We start from the raw sequence: 16,824 nt of genomic DNA, 5'->3' as shown, positions 1-16,824 counted from the left end.
CTGTTGCAGCCATAGCAGTCCCACCAGGCTGCTGGGAGGAGCCCTGGTGTACCCTCCGAAAGGCTCAGCATGGCCTGCTATGGCTGCAACAGGCTCCGTTGGGCCCTCCCACTGCAGCACTGGGCCTTTTGGTGGGCATGCTGGGGTTTCTCCGAGCGTGTGACATCACACGCACACTCCAGGCACCCACAATGTGGGGCGGAATCCTGGGCGTGCCTAGCTTCTGGAGTGACACAATGTGTTAAGAGCAAATATAGTTAATTTCAAGAAAGTCAATGATAGGCTATTAAGCTGACAGAAGGAAAGGTTTCTGAGCTCGTAGCTTACACCATGAAGGAGGAAAAGGAATGGAAGGCGAACACACAAATCCTAGGCTTGCTCCATTGTTCTAAACCATGGTTTAGTGTGACATATGAATGCAGCAATTAAGATTCATGATATTTTAATCTCACAGTTACATCAGTACCCAATCTATCCTACACAATGAATCAAACACAGTGGTACTTCGAGTTACAAACGCTTCAGGTTACAAACTCCGCTAACATGGAAGAGTTACCTCAAGCTGAGAACTTTGCCCCAGGATGAGAACGGAAATCGTGTGCCAGAGGCACAGTGGCAGCAAGAGGCCCCATTAGCGAAAGCACGCCTCTAGTTAAGAACAGTTTCATGTTAAGAACAGACCTCCAGAACGAATTAAGTTTGTAACTAGAAGTACCAACGTATAGTCACAGATCCTAGACAGATTTACTTGCGAGTAAGCTCTGCCAGTTCTAGTGAACTGTCACGTAAACAAGCATGGCATCATGATGCACATTGCAGAAGTTTTTCATTTGCAAGCAGCTGTGTAAATAAAGGAATACTGACCAACAACCTAGGACACTTTCAACCTTCCAAATTCTTTTGTGTTTTAAACCTAAACATTTACTTTAAGGGATATGAACATTATCAAATGATCTGACCTTGTATTAAACAAAAGATTTTAAATTCTGAGTAGCCTACCTCCCCATGGTTGAAAAAGTAGCATGCCACTGTAAGGAGTCCTCCAAACCTATTGCCACTGTAGCACAGGGGAAAGAAAAGGAAAGTTAACAAGTTTTGGAGTCTTTAGAAAGAGCAACTCAACATCTTTCACTACAAAATTAAAATACTGTTTACTGTATGAACTTAACAGAAGTTTACATCCAAATGTCAGATAAGCAAAAGGAATTACTTCTTAGCAGGAGTGCTCAAACTCTACATGCGAAAGATCAGGAATGATCCTGAGGTTTGTGTAGTTCCTTCCAGGGCTGTCTCAAGCCGGTCAGGCGCCGTGGCGCAGAGATCGCTCCGGCGCCCCTGCCCTAGTGGGCGGGCGCAGCGTGCAGCACGGCTTCGCCGCGCAGCACCCTCCGGCACCCTGGCGCCCCACGCCACAGAGACTACTCCTAGAGCCGGGCCTGGTTCCTTCCCCAGGTTTAGAGTAAGGACTGCAACCTTTCAGGCTACAGTAGCTGTTACACAAACTTGGTCTTGATATTTACCGGTACATCTGAACCAGGAGCAACTGCCACATACAGAGCTAGAGAGGATGAGAATTAATACTGTCTATTATGTTAATATGGATTCTGTTTTCTGGCTTTGAGAATGTTTTAAACCAAGTATTCCATTATACAAAATGCAGAAAGGAAATCAGAATATTAAGAATTTGAATACAACTTAACCATTATGTAACTGTGAAACATTCATCTGTTCTCCTTAAGAGGATGCTAACAGTTGTAGTTGCACTCGTAGTAACACAGCTCTTTTGAGCTTTCTCTTTTTTATAAAAAAAAGGACTAGAAAAAGACTTAGGACATGCTAAATGCAATGCAGAGAAAGTTGATTGGTAATTTGAAACCACAATAGCTTCAAAAAATATCCATCTAATTGCTTCTCAAACACTGCCATCTAGGGGATTAATGGAACCATGATTTAAAAGTAGTGCTAAAATACGTGTCTCAGTACAGTGGAACCTCGGTTTATGAACACCTCGGTTTATGAATTTTCGGTTTATGAACGCCGCGGACCCGTCTGGAACGGATTAATCCACTTTCCATTACTTTCAATGGGAAAGTTCGCTTCAGTTTATGAACGCTTCAGTTTATGAACAGACTTCCGGAACCAATTGTGTTCATAAACCGAGGTACCACTGTATTAAAATTGTTAATAATTTTGATTTACGGTATGTATGTTGTGTTTGCTGTTCAATCAGCAGTGGTATCTGTGGTGTTTTTGGTTTGTTTGTTTTTGAAATCTTCCTTATGTGATCCCAGCCAACTGGATGTCACATAAATGGTGATGCAACACACCTGGATCACTTTGCAATGATGTGTAAATAATGATAAACTCATGTAAGGGCAATGATTCCAGCCCTCTCTGTAGCAGCAAATACTTCTGCCCTTATTTGCACATGGCACACACCAAAAATTGCCAGAAGGGGAGTTTCCTTCACAGCCCACAAAATCTTTAGTGTGAAACGTCCCCTTCTCCATTTTGGCTTAGCTTTATTTTGCATATACTAGAGAGGAAGTATGGAGCAGCTCATCTCTGTAAACTATTATGTTACCAGTGTCAACAAAGCATATAAAGATCCATAGAGGGCACAATTTACTCCTGATTTCACAGACTTTCCATTCTCTCAGAAAAACAAACAAAAAAACCTTAAAGCTGCTTATATTTTCAAACAAGTGACCAAAAAAAAGAGTAAAAAGCACACAAGTGAAACTATCAACATAATACACTGCTACAGATTACTACAGAGAAATGCACTGCACCCAGAGTTTTTCCTTCTGGCAGCAGCTTTTCATGTTTCTTGGTAGGAAGAATATCGGGGCCTGCCGCCAGAATTGGTGGAAATGAAAAGCCTGCCCATGCATGCAAAAAAGCACTTTGGTCCCTGACCCACATCTGGTACTGTTATCTCCATGGCCAATGGTTTCCACTGGAACTGACTTTTATGAGAAAAGCTGCTATTCAATTGAAATTTTAAAATTTAAGCTACACTTTAAAATATCTATCAGCGATTATTCATGCTTTGAAACTGTTTAACCACTTCAGCTACTCAAGCTTTCACATATGCCTGAAGCATCCAGTCAATTGCAATCAATTACACAAATACAATCAAAGGGAATTGTTTAAACTGCAAACTGTTAGAAGCTAAATGTAACTTTAGACATATACCCAGGAAATGGAAGTTGGTACTTTGTATGCACCCCTACTCTGGGAAGACGCTCACTTCTGTTACATACCTCCAGAACACATATGCAAAGACATGCAATGTGGGTCTTCAAAATTAGAAATCGGTTAAAACATTGTTTTAAAAGCTCTAGCCACATAGGGCTTATCCCGTTATTTCTTGCATTTGCCCCATGATTCCTAGGCACAGCTTCGAGAGGTTTTTCTTTTTCCCTTCGGGTTTTCCTGGGAAAACCTGCTTTTTACTGATGAATCTGAACAAACCTCAATCCAAAGAAAACCTTATTGACATTTGTTCTGATTCAGCAATAAACAAAGGGTTTTTCTGAGGAAAGTGGTGGGACAAAAGAAAAATCTCTTGGACCCATGCCTAGAAATCAAACGAACAGAAATCAGCCCATAGTTACTGTGATAGCCAACTCTGAATTGACCCACTGAAATCAATGGAAATCATTTATTTCAATGGATCCGAGTGGATCCGAGTGTGATTTAGATGCTTATATGATTGTATGATATTACTCGACTAGCTTTATTCCACTGAAATATAGAAGTGACTTCTGAATCCTAGCATAAATGTTTAGCTGAAAAGTTAAGTACTAGCTTCCCTTAAATTCAACCAAGAACTGATATTCTGTTAAAAGGAAAGTAAAGAACTCAACTTTTGGTGACATGACAGCAGCCTGACTCACGATTCAGAAGCAACAGTCTCTGAAGGCTACGTTCTAAGATTGTATCACCATTGTGATCCCAAGCATACCCTTAGCATGTATAAGGGTTGCGTCTGACATAGCTTTTCAATGTAACATAAATAAGCACATTTATATCTTGTGACCAGCTTTTGGAGTTTTGCCAATGTTAAACTGGCACACTTCCTACAAAGGTTTGAAGCTATTCAAAATCAATATTTCAGAACTATACTTAAGGTGCCGGGTGGTATTCCTGGAACCTTGAGCCTTGACATTGACACAACTTTGGACCACATCCAGCAGTATATGTATGTTAACTTGAGTTCAGATATAATTAAGTTTGCAGGGCAAGGTCAAACAGCCCAAATTAAGAATGTGATACAGACTGAACTACATTTAGAGGCAGAATAAATATTCCCCAACACTACAAAATCTATTCTCGTTCTAATATCCTGCCGCATTTTCTTTGGTATATTTTTCAAACAGCAAGCTACAAAAATTCAGTCCAGATTTCAAGAAAGTAAAACTTTTGTTTCAGTCTCATTAAAAGAAAGGGGGGAAATGCTAGGAGATCAGATTAGAACAAATATCAATGTAATTATGATCAGAAACAACTGTAATGTGAACATTCTGAGCTGAAGCAGAACATCCCAAAATTGTCAAGATGCTATCAAAATGAATTTAGAAGTGTTCAGTGTGTGCTCTTTTATTCTTATCTGATCTTGAAGTAACTAGGAAAGCACCGTCCTGCAAGAAAAAATTTTAAGAATTGAGCACAATCAAGTTTCAGTTGTAATCTATCACATCAGTATCCCTAGACCATTTGGCTCTTAGTGTGCAGAACTCCACATAAAATGCAGTGTGCTGTATATTTAAAAATACAAAAATCGACAGTAACTTTCAACGTATCAGCTTTTCTTTTTGTGCACCTTACCTTAGGTATGTGCCATATAGGAAGAATATTGACACCATTAATCCATTCAGAAGAAATATCATAGCCACGTAAAAAGAAGCAGGATCTCCCAACCCTACAGAACAAACAAGTATTATTAAAACTGTATAATACAACAGTAAAGACAAGCTACAAGGAAAAAAGCATTTAAGAAAGCCAAATCTGTTCTCCCCTCAGAAAAAGATGGTCTTTGCGATGGCAGTTGGGGGAAAGAAGGACCACCATCAGAAGCTATAGTAGGAACATCTTCTGCAGTATGGAAGCATAGAGGAGCAAAAAGCATCCCAAAAATATTTAGATAATTCACTTTCACATCAGTTAATAAAAACAAATTATGAACTGCCTTTAATTTTCCCATTTTTGTCTATTTTTGGTCTTACATTAACCAACTCAACATGATGATAAAGAATATTTATGTATTTATGAAAATGTTTATATATGACTAATTCATTTGAAAGAATAAAAGCAGTTTACAACTATACAATAACCATAAAATAAAAACCATGTACAATGTTAATATCAGACCAGGGCCATCTTAAGCATATTCGGTGCCATGGTGCAAAGATCCCTCCGGCGGCGCCCCCCCCCCCCATTTCCCAGAGTTGTCAACCTTTCCCCAAGCCTCTGCAGGGATCACTCTCCTCCCACAGAGGCTTGGGGGGGAAGCTGTGTGCCCGCCAGCCATATAGTTGGTGGGGCGCAGCTTCCATCCTAAGCCTCTGCAGGGATCGCTCTCCTCCCGCGGAGGCTTGGGAGGCAAGCTGCATGGTCACCAGTTGGCGGGGCGCAGATGGCGGGCGTGCAGAGAAAGGGGAGGCCACCGGCAAAGCCAAGCAGCTCCCCCTCACTGGGGCACCCCTGAGAGGCCAGCGCCCTGGCACAATGCACCACTAAGCCCAATGGGAAAGACGGCTCTGAATCAGACATCAATTAACTGTTGTGGAAAGATGTATTCTTAATTGCCTGCACAGACCTGGCAGAATAGAAAAGTCAGCAGACGTGTAAAAGTTGAAACAAAAGGTGTCTGCTGTCAGAAATTAAGCCCAGGAAGTGAAACAATTTTCTCCACTGTCATTAGTTGCAAGAGATATTTGTCAATATCCATGTATCTATAACTTTTTATGACTGCAGTTGTAAAACAATACAAGGACAACAAAAATGATGCAACTGTGTAACAGTTAGGCATGATGCACACCTAATTTGTGAAAACAAATCCATAAGAACGTACATTTTGTTATTTCCATCTAGGAGATTGCAAATTTGCAGCCTGATATAAAAAGAAAACACATTGAGATCCAGAAGCCTTTATTATTGCAAGGAATCAAATGTATGAGTGTTGTGGCTGCTAATTGGAAGTATCCAATCACCGCAAATGCAGTACTTCCTGCCATCCTAACAGCAGTTAAGACTGAGTGAGGAGCAGGAGAAAGGTCCATTAATTTACAGAAATATAGCAATCAGCTACTAATCTTTCTCCTACCCTCCTAGCTATCCTAACTTTCAGTCTGTTGCTCAGATACTGGTGCCATCCTTATTATTTTGAGATGAATGTTTATGCTTCATCAGTCATACTGATGACCGGGGTGAATTTGCCCACACACTCCCTGTATCTTGGTGATACAGAGTATAGCCAAGACACAATGTGTTGTTAAGATTGTGCTGTTAAGATTGAAGGTTTCCAAACTGATAGAAAAACTAAAGATGGCGTTTTCATCTGAGACGTTTACAAAACCTGAAAAAGCACACATGCCCTTCAGCATCTTTAAAAAGCTACTTGAAGATTTTTTTGTAATATAGTAAATTATTTATTGCAATTTATTTTTGTAATTTAGTAAATTATTTATTGCAAGCTAAAATCTTTAATCAGTCCACAGATGTGGCAAACACCTCAGTTTTTCTTCGCCTACACAAAGGAGGCTTTGTAAACCTTCCTCTGGCGTTTCATATGTCATCTTGCAAAACATCCAATAATGAACAAAGAACAAGCAACACTTGCCTTCACAGCTCTCAACAGGACTGAGGTCTTCTCCTCTATTCACTGTCCAACATTTCTTTGTCGGAATACCCATCACATTCATCGTTTCTGTGTATAATCGGTACCAAAAGCCTACCACAACCTGTGCAGAAAATAGGATTTGGAATTTCAAAAGAATTTTTTGACTCAGATTATCCAGATGATTAAAAGAAGCTTATCTGTTGCTATTCAGCAATATCTGTATAGTTTAAGATGTTTTTTTCTTCCAGGATACTACATTTGACCTCTTACAACATTTTTTATGAGATGGGAGCTCAAACCACAGAGCCAATAATCTTGTACCACAAAGCCTTCTCCAGGTTTTTTGTTAAGGGCTGAACCAGCTGTTGCACTGGATATGCATCTGGCACAAAAATAACCACAGTGTATTTATCTCCCTCCTCCAACTGGAAAGTACCGGTAGTTTTGTGGAGTTTTACCTACGCCCTGACATCAAAATGTGAGCTCCACTAGCTGTCCATTTGTTTCTGCGCCCATACAAGGTACTAATTGTGACCAGTGCACAAGGGGTGGTCATCCATGCTAGTGCCTTCTCAGTGGTGGTGCCCTCATTTTGGCACTCTGTGCCTCTGGAGTTGTATCATGTGTCATCAATTTTTCAGCTGCATCCTATTACAGTATTAAAGATGCACCTCTCTCTTCACTCAGTTATCCAGGCTCTCTTGATCAATGCATCTGTAGACTCAAATGTTTTGAACTGTGGCACAGTCTGCAGAGCAGCTACAGAACCTATGGGCTTCCAGATGTTGCTGGACTCCAACTCCCATTAGCCGTAGCCAGCAGGGTCAATGGTCAGGGATGATGGCAATTAAGAGTCCAACAATTAAGAGTCCAACAAGATATGTTACATGACTACAATTGGATATAACACTCAGTAATTGAATGGCAGCATTCTTACAAAAAGCATTTTTAAAAGTGTAAAAACTAGAATAAAACCACCTAAAACACACCAATAATATATATAAAAAGGCAGGTCCAACTCAACCTTATTCCAGTAAAAGATAAACAGAAAATTAAGATCTATCTAAAAGCCTGGGAGACCAACGTTTTTGCCTGGCACATAAAAACAAATGGCGGTGGTGCCATGCATGTCTCACTTGGGAGAGTGTTCCATAAATGGGGAGCCACCACTGAGGAGGCCTGTTGCTGTCTTGCCTTTTAAGTAAAGGTGTTTAATTCTGTACAAGAAGTATCATTTATTTCAATAGGATTTATGCATACAACCATGTAATGGAATTAAAGCCAAAATGTAAGAAGTGCCTTACCTCTGGATAGACATTAAATCGTTTCAATGTGTTGATTACAAGAGGATATTCAGTTAGCTTGTCATTCATAATCGTCCAGACTCCATTCAAAAATGATGGTGCCTCAGTGATGGTCTTGAAATAAGAATAATAGAGACCCTAAAGAGAATATACATATTAAGATGAAATTAATTACCGTAGCAGGAATCTTCATTTGCATTCTTCTCTTACAGCAACAGAGGTCAATAAATCACAGCTATTAATTTAAGTACCAGTGAATCTACTTAACCTTTTAAAAACCACTCGTAAACTACTGTAACTGAGCAAAAACAGAACACCCCAGTCAAAGCTTTCCCATTCTATGGCTTGGAAAGCAAAATTCCCTAACTGGCTTGTGGCACTCTTGCACAATGGTGGATTGCAATTAGTTTATTCAAAATAGCCCAAATCACTGCAGACCATCAATGAACAATTAAATGCAATGAACTGATTTTAAACATATATTGGGCATATAATATGTTTCAGTGACAGAAAACATAGAGGTTGTTACATGCAGTACTAATTCAGTTAACTGTGGTTTTAATTACAAGTAAGCAACATCAGTTGCAAAATTCTCCCTGTGCTAGAAAGGCTGCATTCCAAAGTCATCATAAACTATGGTTGGCTGCTATTTCTCCTCTACATCAGCAGCAGGTGTGGCAGTGGGTTGTGCTAGACAAGTGTCTGGCCTCGATGATGGACTGGATGAGATCCAATAAACTGAGGCTCAATCCAGGGAAGACTGAGGTGTACTGTTAGTGGGTGCTTCCTTTAACTGAGTAAGTTGGGTTCAACCTATTCTGGCTATACTCTGTAAAGGAGCAGGTGCAGAGTTTGGGGATATTTCTAGCTCTACTTGAGGCACAAGCGGCTTTGTTATAGTGGAGCACCTTCCATCAGCTTCAGCTGGTGGCGCAATAGCAACCCTATCTAGACAGGGATATCCTAGTTTCTTTTGTCTATGCTTTGGTAACCTCTAGGTCAGCTTAGTGCAATGCATTATGTGTGGGGTTGCTTTGGAAGACAATTCAAAAACTGCAGCTGGTGCAGAATTCAGTGGCCACATTTGTTGACTGTAAGCAGGTGGTTTGAGCATATAATGCCAAACCTGGCCCAACTACATTGGCTGCCAATTAGTTTCTCAGCTCAATTCAAAATACTGGTTTTGAGCCATATGATTTAAGACCCCGATACCTTAGGGCAGTGTTTCCCAACCTTGGGTCGCCAACTGTTTTTGGACTACAACTCCCATCATCCCTAGTTAGCAAGACCAGTGGTCGGGGATGATGGGAATTGTAGTCTGAAAACAGCTGGAGACCCAAGGTTGGGAAACACTGCCTTAGGGATTACATCTCCCCACACGAACCTTGAAGGAGATGTGGAGAGTGACAACATGAGATCAAGTCTTCTCAGCGGCAGTTCCCCAACTGTGGAATTCTCTCCCCAGAGAGATGTGCCTAGTACCAACACTAGCAACCTTTAGGCATCAGGTAAACATGTTCCTATCTACCCAATCTCTGACATTAATCTTTAGATGGGTGGGGTAGGATATGCCCTTTTTATATTCTTAAAGGATGGGCACTGCTTGTTAATACAACAGTGATATATTTTGTACTTTGTACTGTATGTTTTCTTTAAAAAATGTAAGATGCTTTAAAACTATTTTTGCAGTAAGTTCAAAAATAGCAGTGTCACTTAAAGTACAGATGCTCTAACCATTTCAGTTCGAAAAGCCATTTCCCTTTCCAGGGTTGAAAGATGAGAAAAGTGACGGTCGTTTTCAAAGAGAGCTGTTATATGCCACCTAAAGAAACAAAAAACAACAAAACTCAGTAATAAATCTGCAACTTAAAGGAACTAGTATTAAATTACAACAGTCTTGTAAATAAGATCACAAAAATAAAAAGTGTTCCATTTTTTTTTATTAGCCTACATAGAGAGGACAGCAGATGAGGAACAGGGCAATACAGCTATCATCCCCTAGCCCACTCTGTTTCTATGCAGGATACAGGGGAGCAGACTTCCCTAAGCAGAACCACATGGTTCCTTAAACCAGGGTTACAGTTGCCAAAACGGGGCTCAAAAGTCGAATTTTACAATACAACTTTTTAGTTCCTGAAATTTATTCTGATTGTGCAGATAAAATATCACAGATTGAATTCTACAGTGTGTGAAAGCAAACAAGATCTAAGGATCCCCAGGGATGCACCTCCAGATGACGGAGACCTCAGGTGCCATCCTTGAACCCGGATATCAGCCCACAAGTGGCCAATAGCCAGGTACAAAATGTGCCTAGCGAATTTCAGACTCTGGATCCAGCCCATGGCAGTTCATCAGGAAAGGGTCTAGCTTTCTGGACTTGGGAAATAAACCATCCCCCAAAAAATATAGCAGGAAAAAATATAGCAGGAGAAGGTGTGTGCATGAAGAAATGTGGGTAAACAAAAAAGGTTGGGTAAAAAAGGATGGGAGATTGAAGCTCTGATTGCTTGTCCATATAAAAGGAGAGAGACAGGAAAACTGAAATACAGGAACTATTGCCTAAGGCATTAATAATATAACAAGACCACAATTTTGGGTGGACCTTGATGAGACACACATGCCTGCGGAGACCTTGTAACAGAGATAAACTTACCAGTGAAGAATTCCAGCAACGGCAGCTGTTTAAAACAAATCACAAAAAAGGTAAGTCCTGTTTTAAAGGTAAATCTCCTGTTTTAAAAATCTTTAAAAAGTTACACCTGGTTCTCAGGGACAGCAATAGGCACCCAGAATATTACTCTATACAACGCTTTCTTATTTTTAATGTATTTTAGATGTATAACTGTATATAACCGTAGTTTTTGCTCCATAGGACGCACCTAGTTTTTTTAGAGGAATTTTGCTTTCATTAATTAATTGTCCTAGGCGTGGCTCTGGCTCTTGCACGGGCTCTGGCTCTTGCACGGGCTCTGGCTCTCACATTCGCTCTATAGGACACATGCACTTTCCCCCTTCCTTTTGCGGAGGGAAAAAGTGCATCTTATGGAGCGAAAAATATGGTATAACTATTTTAGATATATAATTGTACAAATGAAAGCATGACCCAAACCAACAGAGATTGGCTCCTCAGAATGCAGCATCATGATACTATGTCCAGAGAGCAATTTCATTACACTAGAAGCACAGAGACATGCACACTTAAACTATCAGTGTAACCTCTGCTACGTAGTATGAACAAATCAGAATACAGTAGAGATTGAATCATCAGTACATGAAGTCTATGGCAAATTGTGCACATGCATCTTACTTTAAAATTTGGGCCCTTGTCATTAGAATTGTGAAAATCTCAAGTATTTGGTCACTAGATGTCTGAAAATGTGAGGTCAACTCTAAGAATGAAGTTAAATGAACTTAAATTTCATCTACAGTACTGAAACGGTGACAATATCATCCTTAATGCACCAAAGTAATCTACTAACACTGGCCTCTATCCAATTGTATCCTCCCGCTGACAGAACCCTCCTCAATCCAGTGAAGTTTCCTTATCAAAAGGGAGGTTTGTGTGCAATTTTCAGTGACCCTCACTTCCTTATGCTGCCTCCTGTACTCTCCCAAGATCTAATCCAGAGAGTTGGGGAACCTTTAGAAAAGCATGCTAGGTGGCCTGAGGGACTGCAGAAAAAATCATTTTCTCTACACTAGCTCACAGCAACCTCTAGGCAGGCATGGCGAAACTTGGCCCTCCAGATGTTTTGGGACTACAACTCCCATCATTCCTAGCTAACAGGACCAGTGGTCATGGATGATGGGAATTGTAGTCCCAAAACATCTGGAGGGCCAAGTTTCGCCATGCCTGCTCTATTGCATCAAAGGGTCTGCCAACACCAGAGGCACACAACTGGATACAACCCTCTGTCTCTATTGGAATCGAAAGCATATCAACAGCTGAGACTTAGCTTGCAATCCTGTAAACACTTACCTAGAAGTAACTCCAACTGAACTCAGTAAAAGTTACTTCTGAGTAGAAATGGAGGGCTGCATTGTTAAAAAAAACTATAATTTTAAACATATACTTCTTCCTACCCATTATAAGGGTAAGCCATATCTTGCTATCTGCTCTTGCGATGAAGACTCCTGTTTCATTCAGATAAGCTGTGTTAAAAAACAAAAGAATTTCATTAGACTTTCTAATTGTACAAAGTTATTTCTTTAAAAGTTGTATTTCAACTTATAGCAGTTCACAAATTTGCTTTGGGCAAAAAGAGATTACTTTTCTTTCATGTGCACTATTTTGCATTTTTTCTTTTATTTGAATCTAGGGCTTTACACCACTACCACCAACAATAGCAAGTATCAATACTGAGTTACAACATGTATAGTCCAAATGAACCTGAATAACTTTTTATTTAGTTTCTGCATGATTATTAATACTTGGACTAAATGCAGATCTAAGTTCCCAATTCAAACAAATGCAGATCATTAATTTAAATTCATGCTATTGGTTAAATTAAAAGCCTTAAAAGTTATCTAGCTTATTGCATGTGAATACCAGTCCTACGCATATTTCCTTCTAAGCAAGTCCCAGTGAGGTTAGTACTCCTTAGAAAACACATGGGATTGCATGTTTTCTGAGGAAAGGACAAGTATGCACAGTCCTTAAATAATACTGTAGTAATCCAGCAAAAGATACTATGATACCTAAGGAAATTTTAAAAAGCAGGTTCTGCACTATTAAGGAAAGCTGACAAACATGGCCATGTTTTGCTTACATCACAATTTAGGAGACAGGTTGATAGAACACAACAATCTGTACAGAGAAAAAGGTGCTGAAATCGTAACAGCAATACTTTAAAAAAATCACAGGAACATGGAAAATAAAAGCCTAAATTATACTCCCCCCCCAAAAAAAAGAACCCTCACAACCCTTTGCTTAAGCTCTATAAATGAAAACCCAGTACCACTGAAATTGATCACAAGGATTTTCATTAGGATGCCAACCTTCCAAGTATCAGAGAAGCGAAATGAAGAAATGAAAGATCCATGGAGGTTTTATCGCTGCAGCCCCAGAGTCGGTCACGACTGGACCTAATGGTCAGGGGTCCCTTTACCCTTTACCCCTAGTTGAAGTCAGGGTGATGTCCTCTGCCTTCTCACTCATAAATTCTCCTCCCATCAGTATCTAAGCCCTTCCCATTTTCACCCCTTCCAAGAATGAGCAGCAGGTTACATGCTCTCCATTCCCATTCAAGCCCTACCCGCGAAACTATATAGATATATAAATATATAATAACCCTCTTTTTTATCAACCTGCAAGAAGGTGGCTCACAACACGCAAATTCAATAATGACCAATCTGCAATTTAAAACATCTCGTCCAAAGGAGGCAAACCCGTGTCCCGCTGCGCGAATGCGCTCTCCCATCGGTCGCCTGTCAATTCATCTATTTCTAAATATATTGAAGACTCGCTGACTTCCTTCCTGCCAACCTTATTTCTGAGCATAGAGAGAAATGTCGAAAAATGCCAAATTTTGTTACATGTTTGGATACCTCCTTCAACGTATTTTTTTAATAAAAAGTTTTTAATGTATTTTTTTTTGAAGGGGGGCGGAAACCAAATATTGCAAGCGAAACAACCCCGCCCCGCCGAGAGTAAGAAGCAAACCCACGAACTCCCGTTAAATCCGAGGAAGGGGCTTGTAACTCCGACCCCTCCCTCCGCGCGTTCACGCGGAAGCCAATTCCGCCTCCGCCACATCACTTCGGGGGAGAAACCCCGCTGGGCTCGCTTACTCCCGAGTAAGGCTGCTGGGAAGGGCCGGGCCCCGTCTCCCGCCTCTCCCGCCTCCCCTCCCTCCGCGCCGCCGCCGCCTCACCGCGCAGCCAGTCCTGGCACTCGCGGAACCCTCGGGCCAGGCGCTCGCGCTGCTCCTCCGGCCGGGGGCTCCCGTTCTTGGCCGCCCTCCTGCCGGCGCCTCCCCGCTTCATGGCGCTCGACGCCCCGCCGGGGAGCTGCCTGCCCAGAGGCTGCTGGAGGCCGCGGGCGGCGCCGGCTGGTCCCTTCTCGGTGTGGGCGAGGGCTCGGTCGGGCTCGCCTGCTCCGCTCAGGCCCCGATGCCGCCTGCTGCCTTCCTGAGGTAACGGAGGAGGTGGGGAAGGGGGAGGGGAAGCGCCGCCTCCTCCGCCGTTGCCGCCGGCTGAGGGGGGCGGCGCCTTCTTGGCCAAGCCTCGCCTCGGCCGGCCCATTCCCGGCGGAGCGGGGCGGGACGAGGCCCGAGCGGGGGAGAAGGCGCGGGAGAAGCGGCTCCCTCGCAGCACGCGCGCTCCCGCGGCGAGGTAACGGCCGAGAGAAAAAGAGAACCTTTCGCGCGCGCCCCGGCAACTGTCGGTCCGGGTGCGCGCGCCCGGCCCCGCCCACTTCCCTCTCTCGCCTCCTGGAATTCCAGAGTTCGAACGGGGTTTCCCCCCAGGGTCATCTAGTCCAACCCCCTCCCCCCCAACACACGTGGCCTCTTTGCACCAGCGGCGCTCCTAAGGGCACGAAGGGAAGAGGCCTCCTCTCTCCAATGTCCCATCTCCCCCGGCAGGTGGGATGCAGGGGTCTTCTTTTAATTTGGCGATCACTTGTAGCTGAGTAAGATTGTCTTCCATGAACACGGTTTTAACAATGAGTCCGTAAGTGACTGTGGAGGCCAATTCTGGATCCACACGTCCACCCACAGTGGGGACATAGGCTTCTGGGTGGGAGCTGATCACAGTGAGGGTTTGCCAAGCGTGCCTCTTAGCACGTTTCCCCCTTGTGTCCTGAGTTCAAGTGTCTTCAAAGCCCATGACACCTTTGGTAAACGCTGTTCTCCAATTGGAGCACTTCCCAGTTGTCAGTGTTTATAACTACTTTTTTTTTAGATTTACCTTGAGAGAGTCTTTAAATCTCTTTTGTTGACCACCAGCATTATGCTTTCCATTTTTAAGTTCGGAAGAGAGTACCGGTAGTTGCTTTGGAAGATGATCATCAGGTATCCGCACAACACGACCAGACCAACGAAGTTGATGTTGAAGAATCATGGCTTCAACACTGGTGATCTTTGCTTCTTCCAGTACACTGGCATTCGTTCGCCTGTCTTCCCAAGTGATGTGTAAAATTTTTCGGAGACACCGTTGATGGAATCTTTCGAGGAGTTGGAGATGGCGTGTATATGTGGCCCATGCTTCACAAGCATACAGTAAGGTTGATAGTACAATAGCATTTTCTGGAAAACTCAGGACTTACCGACGATTGGAGAGTGGCAGACAAAAATGATAGACTATGCGGAATTAGCGAGACTGACTAGCAGGATCCCCTGACTACCAGGGGAAAACAAGGTTCCAAAAAGACTGGAGTAAATTTGTGGACTATATGGAAAAGAATTGTAGAAGTTTAAAGACACTTGCAGGACTGAAATAAATCCTACGAATTGATTTTAAATGGATGGAATAAAGGAACTGCGAGATAAGAATTGAATAGAAAACCAAATGAGGGGAGGGAGGGAAGTCAAGCTCGGCAGAGCATTGAGAAGGAGAAATTTAGAAAGAATTGTTAAAAAGATTGTTGTGTGTGTTGTATTTGTTTTTGAATGTTTGTTTGTTTTGTTGATTGTTTTACATGTGTTTAATTGGAAAATTTAATAAAATGCTTGATAGCACAATAGCATTTTGGTTTCCCTGCGAATGTCCCAGTCCTCAAACACTCTGCACTTCAATTGGGAGAAAACTACACTCCATCTCTCCGGCAGCTGGGATGCAGGAGTAGACTACCCCTGCACGAAGAAGCTCCTCAGCTCAGGATGTGACAGGCCAGCTCCATTGCTCCTCATCATCATCATCATCATCGGGCCTCCTCTCCCGACAACTCTCATCTGGCAGCAGCCATTCTGTCCATGCCAGGGCTCCTTGAACCTGCCTTGCTGGAGGCCCTGCTTCACCAGGCACTTCCTGCCTCAGAACTGTGCCAGCTGGTCCATATAGGAACAACTGTCTAGAAAATTGGTGCCTGCGTTTTGCCTTTTATTTTCCTCGGCCTTCCTTCTTTTCCCCTTGTGTGTTGCGTGTGATCTATTTATTTGAGTGTAAGCCTGCAGGTAGCCTTGCTTTGAATTCCTGTAAGCTGCTCTGGGAGTCTTTTCGGCAGGGTACAAATGCTCAGGCCGAGCTCTCACCAGTCTCACGGACAACAGATCCAGCAATCTGCCTTCCTTACGCCTTTTATGGAGTTTTTTTTTCACTAAGTAATCTTGCCAAAAAAGTAAAGTTGCTGTGCGGACAGAGTCTTTCTAACTCCCAGCAAGTTGAGGGAGGGGCTTGCACCCATTTTCTCTCTGGCGCAGAGCCACTTCCTTTCTTACCTTAATGGACCGTTCTTAGACGGTCATTACCTTACCAGGAAGCTGGCCTGGCTGTTCCAGGAATTGAATCCATGATGGATCCAGGAATTAGAAGGAACTCAGATATACAGCCTACCACTACCACCACCCTGTAGAAACTCGTAAGAGTATGTTGCTGCCCATACGTATCAGAGTCTATGTGATTAACTGATTTTTATCTCCAGTTTTCCCCATTTCATATTCCTCCTTTGGCTGCTGCTCCTTCGGACGCCTTGTCCATCCAGTCCTGACATTTGTTTGGTCTAATTTTCAAAAA

The 16,824-nt window shown here is 42.5% G+C and overlaps 1 protein-coding gene across 2 annotated transcripts in view; it reads right to left on the bottom strand.

The window, feature by feature from the left end:
* DPY19L1 (dpy-19 like C-mannosyltransferase 1) overlaps positions 1–14,424 on the bottom strand; it is a 39,150-nt gene extending 24,726 nt beyond the window's left edge. The window contains exons 1-8 of one of the 2 annotated variants that reach the window (XM_035129416.2): positions 14,025–14,424; positions 12,235–12,303; positions 10,805–10,829; positions 9,886–9,973; positions 8,152–8,289; positions 6,848–6,968; positions 4,834–4,927; positions 1,000–1,057 (exon numbers count right to left, since the gene is read on the bottom strand). In XM_035129416.2, the coding sequence (XP_034985307.2) occupies positions 1,000–1,057; positions 4,834–4,927; positions 6,848–6,968; positions 8,152–8,289; positions 9,886–9,973; positions 10,805–10,829; positions 12,235–12,303; positions 14,025–14,394 (963 nt within the window). In that variant the 5' untranslated portion in view covers positions 14,395–14,424. The remainder of the gene's footprint in view (positions 1–999; positions 1,058–4,833; positions 4,928–6,847; positions 6,969–8,151; positions 8,290–9,885; positions 9,974–10,804; positions 10,830–12,234; positions 12,304–14,024) is intronic. The other variant, XM_035129419.2, reaches the window with a different exon arrangement.
* Between the last annotated feature and the right edge of the window lie 2,400 nt (positions 14,425–16,824).

The sequence above is a fragment of the Zootoca vivipara genome, chromosome 12 (assembly GCF_963506605.1).
Source record: "Zootoca vivipara chromosome 12, rZooViv1.1, whole genome shotgun sequence".
Lineage (NCBI taxonomy): Eukaryota > Metazoa > Chordata > Lepidosauria > Squamata > Lacertidae > Zootoca > Zootoca vivipara.
The sequence above is the reverse complement of the archived record's forward strand: the minus strand, read 5'-3'. Positions and strand labels throughout refer to the sequence as shown.